Source organism: Gordionus sp. m RMFG-2023, chromosome 3 (genome assembly GCF_954871325.1).
Source record: "Gordionus sp. m RMFG-2023 chromosome 3, tfGorSpeb1-WG-v2, whole genome shotgun sequence".
Taxonomy (NCBI): Eukaryota; Metazoa; Nematomorpha; class Gordioida; order Chordodea; family Parachordodidae; genus Gordionus; species Gordionus sp. m RMFG-2023.
In genome coordinates this window covers 18954707-18969161 of record NC_088777.1, presented here as the reverse complement: position 1 = coordinate 18969161, position 14455 = coordinate 18954707, and the positions used below count along the sequence as shown (strand labels likewise).

The following is a 14455-nucleotide window of genomic DNA, read 5'->3' as shown; positions in this document are numbered from 1 at the left end:
GGGACTGAAGAGGGGGGGGGGGGGGGGTAGTTCGAAAAATGCAAATTGAATCGACTTTCATTCTTATTTTATTGGTATATTATTTTGATTTTTCATCATTTTAGATATGGTGTATGACAAATCAACAAAAAAAAGAGTTTGTAAATATTATAATTAAGAATAAAATAAAATTTTAGCCCCCCAGCTCCAAACAGCTGAGATATGGGGTTCTAAATGTCTAAAAAATGGACTATTAAAAAATTTTTCGTTAGTTATAATATATACATATGATTAATTTTTAAAAAAATAAAGGTTTATAAGCTACTAAAAATAAATCGAAAAATTTGTGATAGTCATTTTAATAAGTATGGAGAGGTAATACTATATAACCCCACCGGTGTAAGAAAGGGTTAGAAATTGATAATAAAATTAAAATGCAAGTAACCACATTATGTATTTAGTAAAATATGTATAGAAAAAATAATTTTACTTGTCGAGTGGCAATATGATAGAATGAACATTTGTTGGCATTCTTTTTCAATATCAGTTGGAAATCTTTTACTTACATAGGAAACAAAGGTTTCAAACGGACAATATTCATCAAGACAACCTATTTTTAATTATTTCCGAAATTTTTTCAAAATATATATATAGGGAGAACTATTTGCAAAATATATAGTATCAAACAATAAGTTTTTTAAAACGAAGAATTTAATAAAATTTAATATTGTCAAAACTATTTGGATGAATATAATGTTTATAGAAAATCAATTTTTAGATATTAAACTAACCGGGTAATTTGAGTAAGACCATATTATCATCAGTCTCCCCATACGATGGTTTCATTATTTCAATTTGATTTTCATTTCTGGCTTCTCTTTCAGATGAATTCGTTAAATTTTCAAAGTATTTTAAAGGTGAATTCTTGTAGAATATCTTGATATTATAATAAATAAATTTATTTTAATACTATTTAAGAAGCAAAATATAAAGTTGAGAAAATATTTTCAATTTAACTTCAAGAACCTCTTCATCAAGTCCTAGCACCATTTTTTAAATGGTAAAATAGAGACTAAAAAAATTTCCCGTGGGTGTTCATTATGTAAATAAAAAGTAGAATTATATTAGTTGGTGAAACTAATTCCCTAAAATATTATAATTTATATTCGATCTCGCCTACCTTAGAAAAAATGATCCTCACATCACGCTATACATTATATAAAATATAATGTTACTTATATGTTTATATAAATACAATATTAATATTATGAAAAATATATGGTTCACATATTTATTATCATCCCTACTATTCCCATATCCTCCATAATCTATTACCCTAAAAACTTGGAAATTTTTTTAAAAAAATTTAAATGTCAGACCATGAAAAATTTTTTTACTCGTAAAAAAACATAAAAAAGTTTGAAAATTATAGGTAAAATTTGACCAAAAGCTTTGTTCGAGCATTCTCAAAAAATTTTCCAAAGATAAAAATATCTTAAGATTTTAAAGATATTAAAACATATATTAATAACTACACCTACTTTGACAAAATAATTCTTCTTATTATCCTTGACATTTTCATAACTGCCATCGATTGTATTAAATAGATCTCTTTCCTTCCTATGCGATGAAAGATATTCGTTTGAGCGATTTTTAGAATAAAATTCAAAAAAAATAGCAGCGGAATAATAAGGACTTTTTATAACGGAATTGAGAGTGAACGCGTTGAGTATAGAAAGTAAGGCGGTTAAGGTTGTATCATGCTTTTTTTAATAATGGAGAAAAAAATATATAATAAATCAATATAAATGAATGCTAAGAATAAGAGGTATTTCCGCATGTAAAATACCATCATAAATAATATAAGGAAAGTTAATTTGTAAAAGGAACCAACATGTTCTGGTTTTTAGATTTTAATTTCATTTTCAATTATTTATAATTTTCTATAAACAAAAAAAAAGGTTTAAGTATATTATATGAAAGAAATTTATAACCTTTTAATATAAATTGAATGGAACTTTTTATTAAAGTTATATTTTAAAAAACTCGAATCAAATTGTGACGAATGGTAATTTATTTTAATAAGAAAAAATAATTCGATTAGAATCAAACGTTTATTCTATAAAATATATCTAATAATTCGATTCGAATAAAGCGAATATTTTGGCGAACGAATCATTTATTTAAATAATTTCAGTAAATCATTCGATTGGTTGGGCCGTGTGGAGAATACTCACCTATTAGATTTTATATTTCGAAAAATTTTTAACTAATTATTTTGTAAAAGACACATATAATTTTTCCCATTGTTTTATTATCTATAATTACGAGTGTTTCATATATTATTTATTGAATGAATTTAAATATTTAGCCATTATTTTTATCCTATATAAAATTTTATTTTTATATTTCGTTTCGGGTTGAATATAGAACCGTTAAGTATAAAACAATTCCGGTTCGTGTTTAAACTTTTTTAAACGTAGCGACATTTGGGTTATTTTTTTAGCAAATTTATATCGATTCTTCCTATATTTATAAGGTTTTTAATTGATAATCATTAGTGTTTTTAACCTAACTTGTTACTTGAATGTTAATTTATATAATATACATTTATTATCGCTTACATATGAAGACTTTCTGTTACTTAAAATTAGTTTATAATATTCGAGATCTGCAAATCCGTTCCTATTTTCAAAAATAGTGTCGGGTTCGGGCCGGTGTAACGTTTTAGACTGACATGTCAAAATTTAATATTATTTTTTAAGTGAAATTGACATTTATGAATGACCTGTGTAGAACCCATTAATTAAAGAGTTTATTTAAATAAGATTTTTCAATTATAATGAAGAGTGTTATAAGATCAATTTTTTTTATTTTTCGAAATTAATATTTATAATTTTAAAATGTTTTTGGCAAACTAATTTAATTTATGTAAATAAAATTAATCAATTTAAGATAAAGTGTATGAAAACATAATTAATTGCTGGCCTACAAAGTAATTGTGTATTACTATTAAAAATATTGCTTTTATATACTTCAGATCTTGATATCATTATAACAACGATGAACAAAATATTATCAATAATTTATACTGCAATTTTTTTCTAAATAATAAATTTCAGTATTGCAATAAAAATGATTGCCTAAATACACTATTTTGGGATATGGGCTTGGGCCTAAAGTTTTTTTCATTCAAATTTTGCTTATTTATCTTTGCTAACTTAAAAAAAATATTGTTTACTAAATAATAAATTTCAGTATTACAAACAAAATGATTGCATAACATTGAAGTATTGTTTATTTTGATTGAATACAATAAATTAAATTTTTGGATGTGGACCTGGTTATTCATTTCAATAATTGATTTTGATACAAAAATTACCATTCTTTTCCCCAATAACGAAAGATGATAAATGAAGTTTATAAATTTTGTTTAGTTTAGTTCTATTCATTTTAATAAAGTTGTTAAATCATCGAGATGAAAAGATCGACGATCTTGGATTCGATCCTAAATTTAGAAATTTTTCCGGATTTATGATCCTATCTAAAATTGAGGATCGTGATCGAAATCATTTTGTTTAATATTAGATCTCGATTATTTAAAAAATTTTTTTTTTTTAAAAAGCAATAAATTTTAAATTAAGTCAAAATATTATTTTTTTAAAGAATATCTATTTACATCATATTTTATATTCATAAATTTTATCGAGACAGCCTCCAAGTTTTATTTATTTTATATATAATATAAATTAATTCTAAGTTTTAATATCCATTATAGATTTAGAAGATAATATACCTACTATTGATGTGACAGATATAAGTGAGAATGTTTTACCCAAAAGCTACGTAAATATTTTGATTTATATGAAACGGATGGAAGTAACTAAGCCATGATAACTGGGACATGCTCTTTATGAAAGAAGAACATATCGTCTTTAAATGTTATTAGTTCATACCTCAAAAGGCATTTAGAAGTAATTCATTTAAATTATTATATTTGTTAATCTTAATGTCAACATATTTATTAATAATACTATATTTTTTTTTATAAAGAGAAAGCATAGTGAATTCAAAAATGACATTGCCAAACACATAAATATTCTCTGCAAAACCAAAGTGGTTGCAAATCCAAACAAACAAGATTAAATTTTTATAATCTCAACATGCCAGCAATATCACAAAAAACAGTTGCCAAAGTTATAATGGACATTATTAGAGACACTTCCAACCACTATCACTGGTTGATGATCCTTCATATGAGAAAATAATTAAAACATTTTCTCTAACTATAAAAATTATCTGTCATCAAACTCTAGGCAACAAAATATCTATTACCTTTACAGATATGACCACAAATCTTATAAGAGATTTGTCTGAAATCTCATATGTATGCACCACTAGAGGTCTGCAAAGTATTTTTTTCGTGCCCGAGCCCGAATTTAAGAACTTTTGGTCCGAGTCTGACCCGAGCACACATTTTTTAGTCCAACCCGACCCGACCCGAGCCCGAATAAAATTTTACAATTTGAGTTTGAATATTATAATAACCAAAAAAAAAATTATGTGTATTTAATATTTATTCATAGCCACCTTAAATAAAAGTTTATTGACGGCAATAATCTAATCAAGATATATATTAAATAGCATTTTATTCAATTTGTATAAAATATTATAAAAAAGTTAAAATATTATCGAATCTAAAAATTATAAATAATTTAACCATATTTTCATATATTTGTTATCAGCATATCGACCCTTTTTCATATATGCGCCTAATTTTGGAAATAATTTATTGCGTATATCATCAGCAGTATCTATCAAATTTCTAGAAATTGTCGTTGGGATACTTTTAACATCAAATTTCCATTTATTGAGCCAATATTGGCAACAATCAACAAAGCCTTCCCCATGAATTGCATCAAATGATCTCAAATCACGTCTACAAAACATGGACTTTTTTTTTTAATTTGGCACAACTTTTGAGTTTTTTGGGATCAGTACCAAAAAGGCTATCGAATATGGAAATATGAGGCTATTAATTAAATAGATATTAGTAATATATTTTATTTAACTTGATAGAATATGATGAAAGTAAAGTATATAATAATATCGTTAACTATGCAATGCAATGTACTAAAATATTCATATAAAATAGTTTGGAATATAGTTGTTATGTAAATTATAAAATAATAATTGAAAATGAGATGCTATTCTGATTGATATTTTAATAATAAAATGTAATAAATAAAATATGATATGGTTTTATAATTGAAATTATGAATTATAATTTAGGATATTTATATAAATATTTTTTTGGGGTCGGGTTGGGTTTCGGGTCGGACAGCTCTTACAACCCGACCCGAGACTCGGGTCAGGCTACGGACAGCCCGTGCAATTCTCTATGCACCACTGCTGAATGCTGGAGTAGTCATCGAAGGTATATTATATTTATATTAATTTTATGTTTTATTTCAAGGCTTTTATCGGAGTTACTGCCCATTAGCTGGACCCATTAACCTTTAAGAGAAGATCAGTAGCTTTTGCACTGAGGCACATAATTAGAAAATGTATGATGTTTTGACTAAGAAAATTATGGGTATTCATAAGACTTATAAAATTAATAATGGAGAGGAGGTGACAGATGGCCCTGCAGGCCAAAGAAATTTATACGTTTTTCTAGAGTTTTTTGGAGAAAATAAAGAAGATAGTAATCCGACTATTAGCCTACCAATTAATCAATGTTGTTGATATCATAATCTGAACCTTATTGCAACCATAGATGCAAAGAAGGCGGAAAATGATCAATTTTAATCGAATATCAAGATCAACATTTGCTAAATGTTTGGCTTTAATAAACAAAATATTTCCCCTAAAATGGCTGATATATTGGAGAAATGAAGATATCTAATAGCTCCCAACAAGACCCGATGGTACTCCTATTTCCAGTCAATGAAATTAATGGACAAGGAAAAAATTTCAGAAGTAGAAGAAGTATGTGATCAAATTGGATTCACAATGTAGGAATGTTTCTTTATCAAAAAATATGCATCAATAATATATGGATATTTTTATTTAAACAACTAAAATTTAAATAATCCCCTCTCCAAAGCCAAAAAATGCAGATGTCGGATATATATTTCAAAAATATTATTGTTTATATTATCTTATATTTTATAATATTTATTCCCATCTCTTTCTTTTTAAATATATATTTAATTAATCACATTCATTTATTTAGTTATTTTATCAATTAATTTCGATTTCAAGTTTTCTGTAATATTTATCTATTATTTTCAAATTTCTAGTCAAATAATAATTATTATGGACATAAGAAATTTTTTTAACGATGATGATGAAAATCCTAGTCATCTTACAAAAAAGCAAATAAGAACAAATAATAATATAACAATAATTTGCCTAGAAGACATATACTTCTTAAAAAGGTACTAAAGATATCTTGATAAATATTTAATTTAATAATAGATTTATATTCCACCCCTCAATTTTCATAATCCACAAACTTTATGAGCTAATCAAAAGTTAAAATTTCAAAACAGTTATTTTACTAGATGGTTATGGCTAGCTTACTCTATCCGAGACATTGGATTGCAAAATATGTCCTGTTTGGCCTAAGATATAGTGGAAGAAATTTAGTTAAGCTTAACAGTCTTGTTAAGACTCCATTCAACAAGTACAAAGATTCTGGAGAAATCTTTGACAATCATCAAAAAACAAATTATCACAAAAGCTATGAACTTATGATTTCTTCAAATTTATTCAAAGTGTGGATAATCCATTTGATCAGATTTTTACAATTAAAAAAAATTAAATTTTCCATATTTAGATAAATTCGGAACAGGCCAACAAAATATCTTTTTTATTATTTTAAGACATGTTTTTCGGGACAAATACAAAAAATTTGTTCAAGATAAAACCGGGCTAGACAAAATTTTTTTTAAAAAAATTTCGGGTTAAGCTGGGTTATGCAGATCACTAATTAATGCCTCAATTAAATCAGAACTTGTAGTAAGTTTGTTTAGTTTAGTAAAATTGAGAAAAACTATATATCAAACATCAATTTTAAAGTTTGTACACCAATCCCAATTCAAAATACTGCCTACAGAGATATTTTTTAATTCTTAGTTTTAACAAATCGCCAAAAGTTTATATTATAGAAAGAAGTGAAAATACAACATTCCAAAATTTAAATGGAAGAATGTCGAATAGGAAATTATAACAAAGTATTTTAAATCCATGTGCACCCCTCGGCTATAGGGACCAAACAAAACAATTGTTATTATGATTAATAGCTTTATTTCCCATGATGAATGACAACAACTTGGCTATAATGGAAAATATTATTCTGTCTATTCACGGCAAAGGTCATAGAAAATAAGTTAAATTAAATATATAAATGTTAAATTCAAGTAACATTGTTTATTAATGGATTTTGTATTGTAGAAGACTTAAGGCGTAAAACGAGATATTATATTATATTTAATATTAAATTGATGTTTTGAAAAGTCATAAATAATTTTTATTTTAATATTAAATTGATGTATATATACTTAAATAATCATTATTACTTTCACTGTTTTGTTTTTATTTGATCTTAGTTGAAAATAAAGAACTTAATTATTAATATTCCTAATTTTCACGGATTCCACATTCTACAATTGATGATATATTCTTAACCTTCAATCTTCCGTAGTTATTCAATACAATCGCCCCCAATTTATTCTATATTATTTATTCTTGTTCATTAATAAATATTGCTTTATTTTTCCTATTAAATGTAAAAATGGTCCTTTAACTCTTTCACGTTTATATGCAAAATGAAGAGTGATGATTGGAGGAAAGGATATATTTGCAAAATCTTTTATTAGCTAGGTAAGACAGAGCTGTTAAAAACCTTAATTTATTCAATTTTTTTAAAATACATAAACCTCGATAATCCGTCTAGAGGGTCAAAAACTTTGCCATCATTTGGAGAAATCTCGAAAATTAGGTAATATGGCCAAAATCATAATTTACCCTGTTTTTTAAAATTGATTCTAACATTTTCGAATACAAGTGTATTTCGAATTATGAAAAGAGAAGCATCACTATTCTCCAAAAAATACTAATAAGCCATATACAATCAGAAAATTTTCAAGATGATCTTGTCAACATCTTATTCATAGTTAACGCAAATCTGGAATAGAGTTAGGTCTAAAACGAATTATTTGTTATTTGATATTCGATTCATATTTTACGAATACGAATAACGCAATTATACGATTCGAAATTTCGAATCGAATATGAATAATGAGGAAAATTATTCGTATTATTCGAAATTATTTATATATAAATATTCGTAATTATTCGCAAATATTTTATTGCAAGTAAAATAAAAAGAAGTAATTAAATTTTCCTAGTGGATATCATTTCGTTTTATTTTATTCCTATTATCAAATATCAAATCATAAAAAGTTATATTTGCTGAAAAAGTTTAATGGAAGAAAAGGAAAGCTTCAAAGTAAAATATAATTATTTTATTTTGATTGTTTCTCTTTAATCATTTTTGATGTTATGAACAAGTCAAAACATTTTTATTGAGTGTGCCTCTTTCCCATATTCTTGAGCTCCTGGCATATAAATAACTAAATTTTTTTGACTAGTTCTTATTATTTGATTAGGAAAATCCTTTTCCCATTTAGTAACCTTATTTTTGGCAAATTTTAAAGACAATCTAATTCAGATAGTGCATTATAATATCTTCATCCTCTATTACATTGTCATAATCACCTCTAAAAATTATATTAATAATTAAATAAAGAAAATTTATGCTACTAAAGTATTTTTATATATTAAATAAAATCTATAATGAAATACTTTCTAAAATTTTGTTATATTTTATATGCAAATATTTAAAATGTAGATATTTTATATAGATTATAATTTTAAAAATTTTATTTTGTCATAATCCCTTCACCTCTAATAAAATGATATTAATAATAAAAATCAATACATTATTAAATAAAGGAAATTTATGCTACTAAAGAATTTTTAATATATAAAATCTATAATGAAATATTTTCTAAAATTTTGTTATATTTTATATGTAAATATTTAAAATAAATTTTAAAATGTAGATATTTTATATAGATTATCATTTTAAAAATTTTATTTTGTCATAATCACCTTCACCTTTAATAAAATGATATTAATAATTAAAATAAATACATGATTAAATAAAGGAAATTTATGCTACTAAAGTATTTTTATATAATAAATAAAATCTATAATGAAATACTCTCTAAAATTTGTTATATATTATGCAAATATTTAAAATAAATTTTAAAATGTAGATATTTTATATAAATTATTTTAAAATTTTTATTATATAAAAACTATTTAAAAAAATGTAATTCTTACATAAAATATAAATTTAAAAAAATATAACTTTGATTAAAATAGTATTTCCATAAATTTTAAGAATTAATACAAAAATTATATTAATGTTATAACTAATACAAAAATAAATATTATTTAAAACTAATATTATCATATTGCTATTTTTGATTTGAATTTATAAAGAAAGGTCTAATTTTCTCTAAGGTTTTGCTAATTCATAATAGGAATAAAAATAGTAAATTAAAATAATTTTATTTTTTAAAAAAAGACTCCCCCCCCATGCCTATGCCACTGTTTAATTAATTTACTGTTTTTTTCTTTCAGCCTCTAATGTGTCATTAATCTGGAATTTCAGGAAGGATGGTAAACTTGGATTTTATATAATATAATGTTAAAATATATTCAAAGATCAATTAGAAAATCTTAATGGAAGAAGATGTGGTGAAGGACATAGTCAATCCTCAAATAGTTCAAGATCTACATCAATCTCTGATCACACTGAACCTTTTAATGCTAGGCGGAAAAATTCTTTAATATGGAATCATTATCTCCATGATGCTAAAAAAGAAACAGCTAAATGTAAAATATGCAATGTGGAGATAATGTGCAAGAAAAAAACTACGTCAGCACTAATTAATCATAACAAAAGATTTCACCAAAAACAAAATAATACTATTAGAAACTATTTAAATGATATACTCAAAACAAATGCTGATGATGTTAAGCATTATGTATTAAAATTTTTGCTAAAGTCAAATATACCTTTTAAAATTCTCGCCACTCAGGAATTCAAGTCCTTCGTTAGGGCTTTAAATCCTGTAATAAAAATATGCTCAATACCGTCAATTAAACTATATATGAATGAAATTTTTAATAAAGAATTCAATAAAGTTAAAATAATTATAAATAATTTAAAATGCCAAATTAACTTTACAACTGATATTTGGTAAAGCCCTACTAATGTACCATTTTTAGGGTTGACCTGCCACTTTATTGATGAAAAATGGGAGATGAAATCATTGTTATTGGATATAGTTCCATTTACTGATTGGCATTCTGGTGAAAATATTTATAGAGAGTTTTCTCAAATTATAAAAAATTATAATATCGACATAAGTAAGAGAGCAATTACTTGCAATAATGCTAGCTCTAATTCTACTTTCATAAAAATTCTTCGTAAAAAACACCCAAATAGTGAAATTTTACATGTGCGATGTTTTGCACATGTACTCAATTTAGTAGTACAGGAAATACTTAAGAAAGTAGACAGGCAAGTATCAAAATTAAGAACAATCATAAAGATTATTCGCAATTCTTTTACAAAGACAAATATTATGCAAAATGTGTACTCCTCCCTTCTTCCCCCTATGAAATATTTAAAATTAAAATTAGACACATCCATCAGATGGAATAACTCTTATTTAATGGTCGAAAGAGCTATTAAAATGAGAAGGGATATTGATGAAGTTGTGACTCAGATATAGATGATATATGATGATATATCTGATATTGAAGAAAAAAAACTGAGTGAAGTAATCTAATTTTATTTACTAATTATTAGTTTTTATCAGGATGATTGGACTACTTTAATAAACATACAAAACAAATTAAGGACTTTTTTTGATTTTACCGAAGATATATGTGGTGACACATATCCTACCCTAAATCTTGTCATCCCTTTCTATGTTTCTTTAATCGAACATTTAAATTCATTTGATCTCGATTTTATAAATTCCATTAGTGCGATTGAGAAAATAGAAAGTTATTATAACTTAACAAATATTCACACTATAATATCAACAATATTGGATCCTAGACTAAAAATGGAATTTTTGAGCAACTACCAACTACATATAACATAGACACGACAAATCTATTAGAAAAATTTAAAGATGTATATAATGATTATAAAATAAAATATAATATCAAATAACATCAGTTAACCCAATAGTACTGTCGAACATGGATAGAATTTTTAAACAAAATAACATCGCATCAGTATGTGAGGTGGAGACATATCTTAACGAAATAAGAATCAGTTCAAATAAGAGTCCCTTAGAATGGTGGAGATTGCATGGTGATCGTTTTCCTGTGTTGTCGAAAATGGCAACTGATATATTGTCAATTCAGGGATATTCGGCTTCATGTGAGCGGTTGTTCTCAATAGGAACAAATATGATAATGAAAAATAGAATGTCTTTGAAGGAGGAAACTATTAGTAAGACTTTATGCTTAAAAAATTGGATATTATCAAATTCGGATTTATTATAATTTATATTTTTGTATTTTTGTATTATTTTCTATTTTTATAAAATGAGATTATTGTACATTTTTAGAAAATTTAAATAAAATTTGAATATTAGATTGAAGAAATAGTTTAAATATTTTTTTATTAGCAATTCTAATTCTAAAAATCGGATATTTTGGTCAATTTGTTTGGTTAACGTTATATGAAATCATTGGGTTTTATTTCGTTTATTTTCTATAAATTTTTATATTGTAATGACAATTAGTTTAGAGAATTCTTAAAAGTGTCATCTTTAAATCTGTAAAAAATTTTTTGCAAAATATTTTATAAGCTTTAGAAAAATTTTCGAATCGAATCGAATATTCGACGAATCGAAACGATTAATGATTTTATTATTCGTACGAATAAGAATAGCGCAATTATTCGATTCGATTTTTGTAGGCCTAAATAGAGCATACCAAGTTCGCAGTGAAGAAATACAGCATATTTTGTATACTTCGCCATGCATTTGCACTATATGATTGAAAATATTTACACATGTTAAGTTTGGCATCTGGGACCATCAAATAAAAATAGTTGTTTATACTTGTTCAATCCAAGTTGATTATTAATCATCTTTAAAAGTATTAGAATAAAGGTTCAAACCAGTTAATAGACCTTATTTGAGGTTAGTTTCAGGCTTGAATGACAATTTTTTTTAATGATTCAGGTTCAGTAAATAATGACGGTTCGGTTCAGATCCCTGATGGATATACATATATATATATAAATAATTAGCAATATTTAATTGGAATTAATTTTTAGGGGAATAAAATGTATTTGGTGTTTAGTTTTAGGCCAACAATAGAATAGAAATAAAATTATACAAATTACAGCAGATTAAATTTATCTTTATAAAATCATATTCATAATGTATAGTTAAAAATTTTACCCCCGAATACATGTGAAGCTTGTGCTTATATTTCGTATATTTTTTTTCCGATATATTATGACCTTCGATTTCTTTGATCTTAATGTCCATAATATCCACTATTTCGTGTATCAAAGCTCCTTTGTCAATTTTATTTAATAATTTAATTTTTTTTAGAATATTTAATATTACAAATAGAGTTATGTTATAAACGGTATTAGGAAAAAAACCCCCGGAAATAAAGCCCCGGAAAATAAACCCCCGGAAAAAAACCCCCAGGAAAAAAACACCCGGAAAAAAACCCCCAGGAAATAAAACCCCCGGAAAAAAACCCCTTGGGATTATTTTTATACACTCTCATATTTAAGTCTAGCAATTATTTATATTGAATTGGTATTTATACAATTGCAACTTAATAATTTGTTAAAAATATTATGACCTCATCAACTTTTTGCTGATAGACCATTCATGCTTCCTCCACCCCCACCTCCTCCTACTGTCATGGGCCTTGCTGGAGTTGGTGTGCTTCCTAAGAATATGATGCACCATCCAAATTTACCCCCCAATATGATGGGTTATTTATATTTACTATTGATACTTAAAACGTTATGTATATATTCTAAATTATTAGAAGTAACTGCTTGCATAAATAGGCCAATCCAAACAGATTTTTTTTAAATACAAATTTATTTAAGCAGATAATCAATTTTTAGAAATACATCTGTATATAACTTGATTGGTTGTTAGCAGCCAGTATATAAAGAAATAAAAACTTAATTCATTGCATATTTAAAAGATGAATATTGAAATAAATTCGTGATTTATTATAATAGAAACAAATATACATTCACCCAATATACAATTTAATTCAGTTGAAACCATTAAAATGCAAATGGAAAATACTCGATTTTTTTGCATTTGGTATTTTGAATAAATGTGATCATTTTAATTTATTCATGATTTGTCACCTCATTGATATGCAACTACCTTTAGTTTTTAGCGTATTAAAAGTTTTAAAATGTATTTTTAATCAACACAATAAAAATTGGTTATTAATTAAAAACGCTATAATTGATATTTAGACAATTGCAAGTTAATAATTTGTTAAAAATATTATTGTTCAGCAACTAGTTAAATGAACAGATATTAAAATGTATTATGATCATTATGTTTTAAAATGTATTTTTAATCAAAAGAATATAGATTGTTTATCAATTAAAAACGCTATAATTGGTATTTATTTATAAAATTATACAATAATAATTTGGATCTTTATGCCGTATATAAAGACAAAAAAAAATTAAATTTACAAAAATATTTTATTCATAAAATTTATATTTTATAAAAAAAATTTAATGGATCTTATTCATCCTGGAAAGCTCATATTTGAAGGTTATTCTTATACCATACATAAAAAATGCTCAAACAAGATTAGATGGCGCTGCTCAAAGTATTCTTCTTTTAAATGCCGTGCAATACTTTTTTTAACACTAGATAATCAAGACCCGGTTCTTGATACAGCTCATAATCATCCATCAAATATTGATGGACTAGTAGCAATGAAATCCATTGCTAACGTGAAGAAGCGATGTGCAGACTCTTTGGCAAAACCTCTTCAAATTTATGCAGAGGAAATTGTAAAATTAGACCAAAGAGTTCAGTCGCATATGTTATCGGAAGATTCTATAAAGAGAACTCTAAGGAATCACAAAGCAATGCAACACCCTTCAAATCTTGAGAATTTGGAAGGCCTAGTTATTGAAGGTATTAGTGTAAATATAATAATATATTCATAAAAATTTAAATATTATAAGGTGATTGGGCAAATTGTGGCTCCCAGAGCTCAAAACGATTTTTATTATTTGATAATGGCCCACAAGCTGAAGAACGCATAATAGTGTTCGCAACAGATGATTCCTTGA

At 25.3% G+C, this 14455-nt stretch overlaps 1 protein-coding gene across 2 annotated transcripts in view; it reads right to left on the bottom strand.

Moving 5' to 3' along the window:
• The window catches only part of LOC135925919 (prostatic acid phosphatase-like), a 28171-nt gene that overhangs the window by 1700 nt on the left and 12016 nt on the right, over positions 1–14455 (bottom strand). For both annotated transcript variants that reach the window (XM_065461497.1, XM_065461498.1), the window contains exons 7-10: positions 12555–12673; positions 1521–1742; positions 771–915; positions 470–589 (exon numbers count right to left, since the gene is read on the bottom strand). In XM_065461497.1, the coding sequence (XP_065317569.1) occupies positions 470–589; positions 771–915; positions 1521–1742; positions 12555–12673 (606 nt within the window). The remainder of the gene's footprint in view (positions 1–469; positions 590–770; positions 916–1520; positions 1743–12554; positions 12674–14455) is intronic.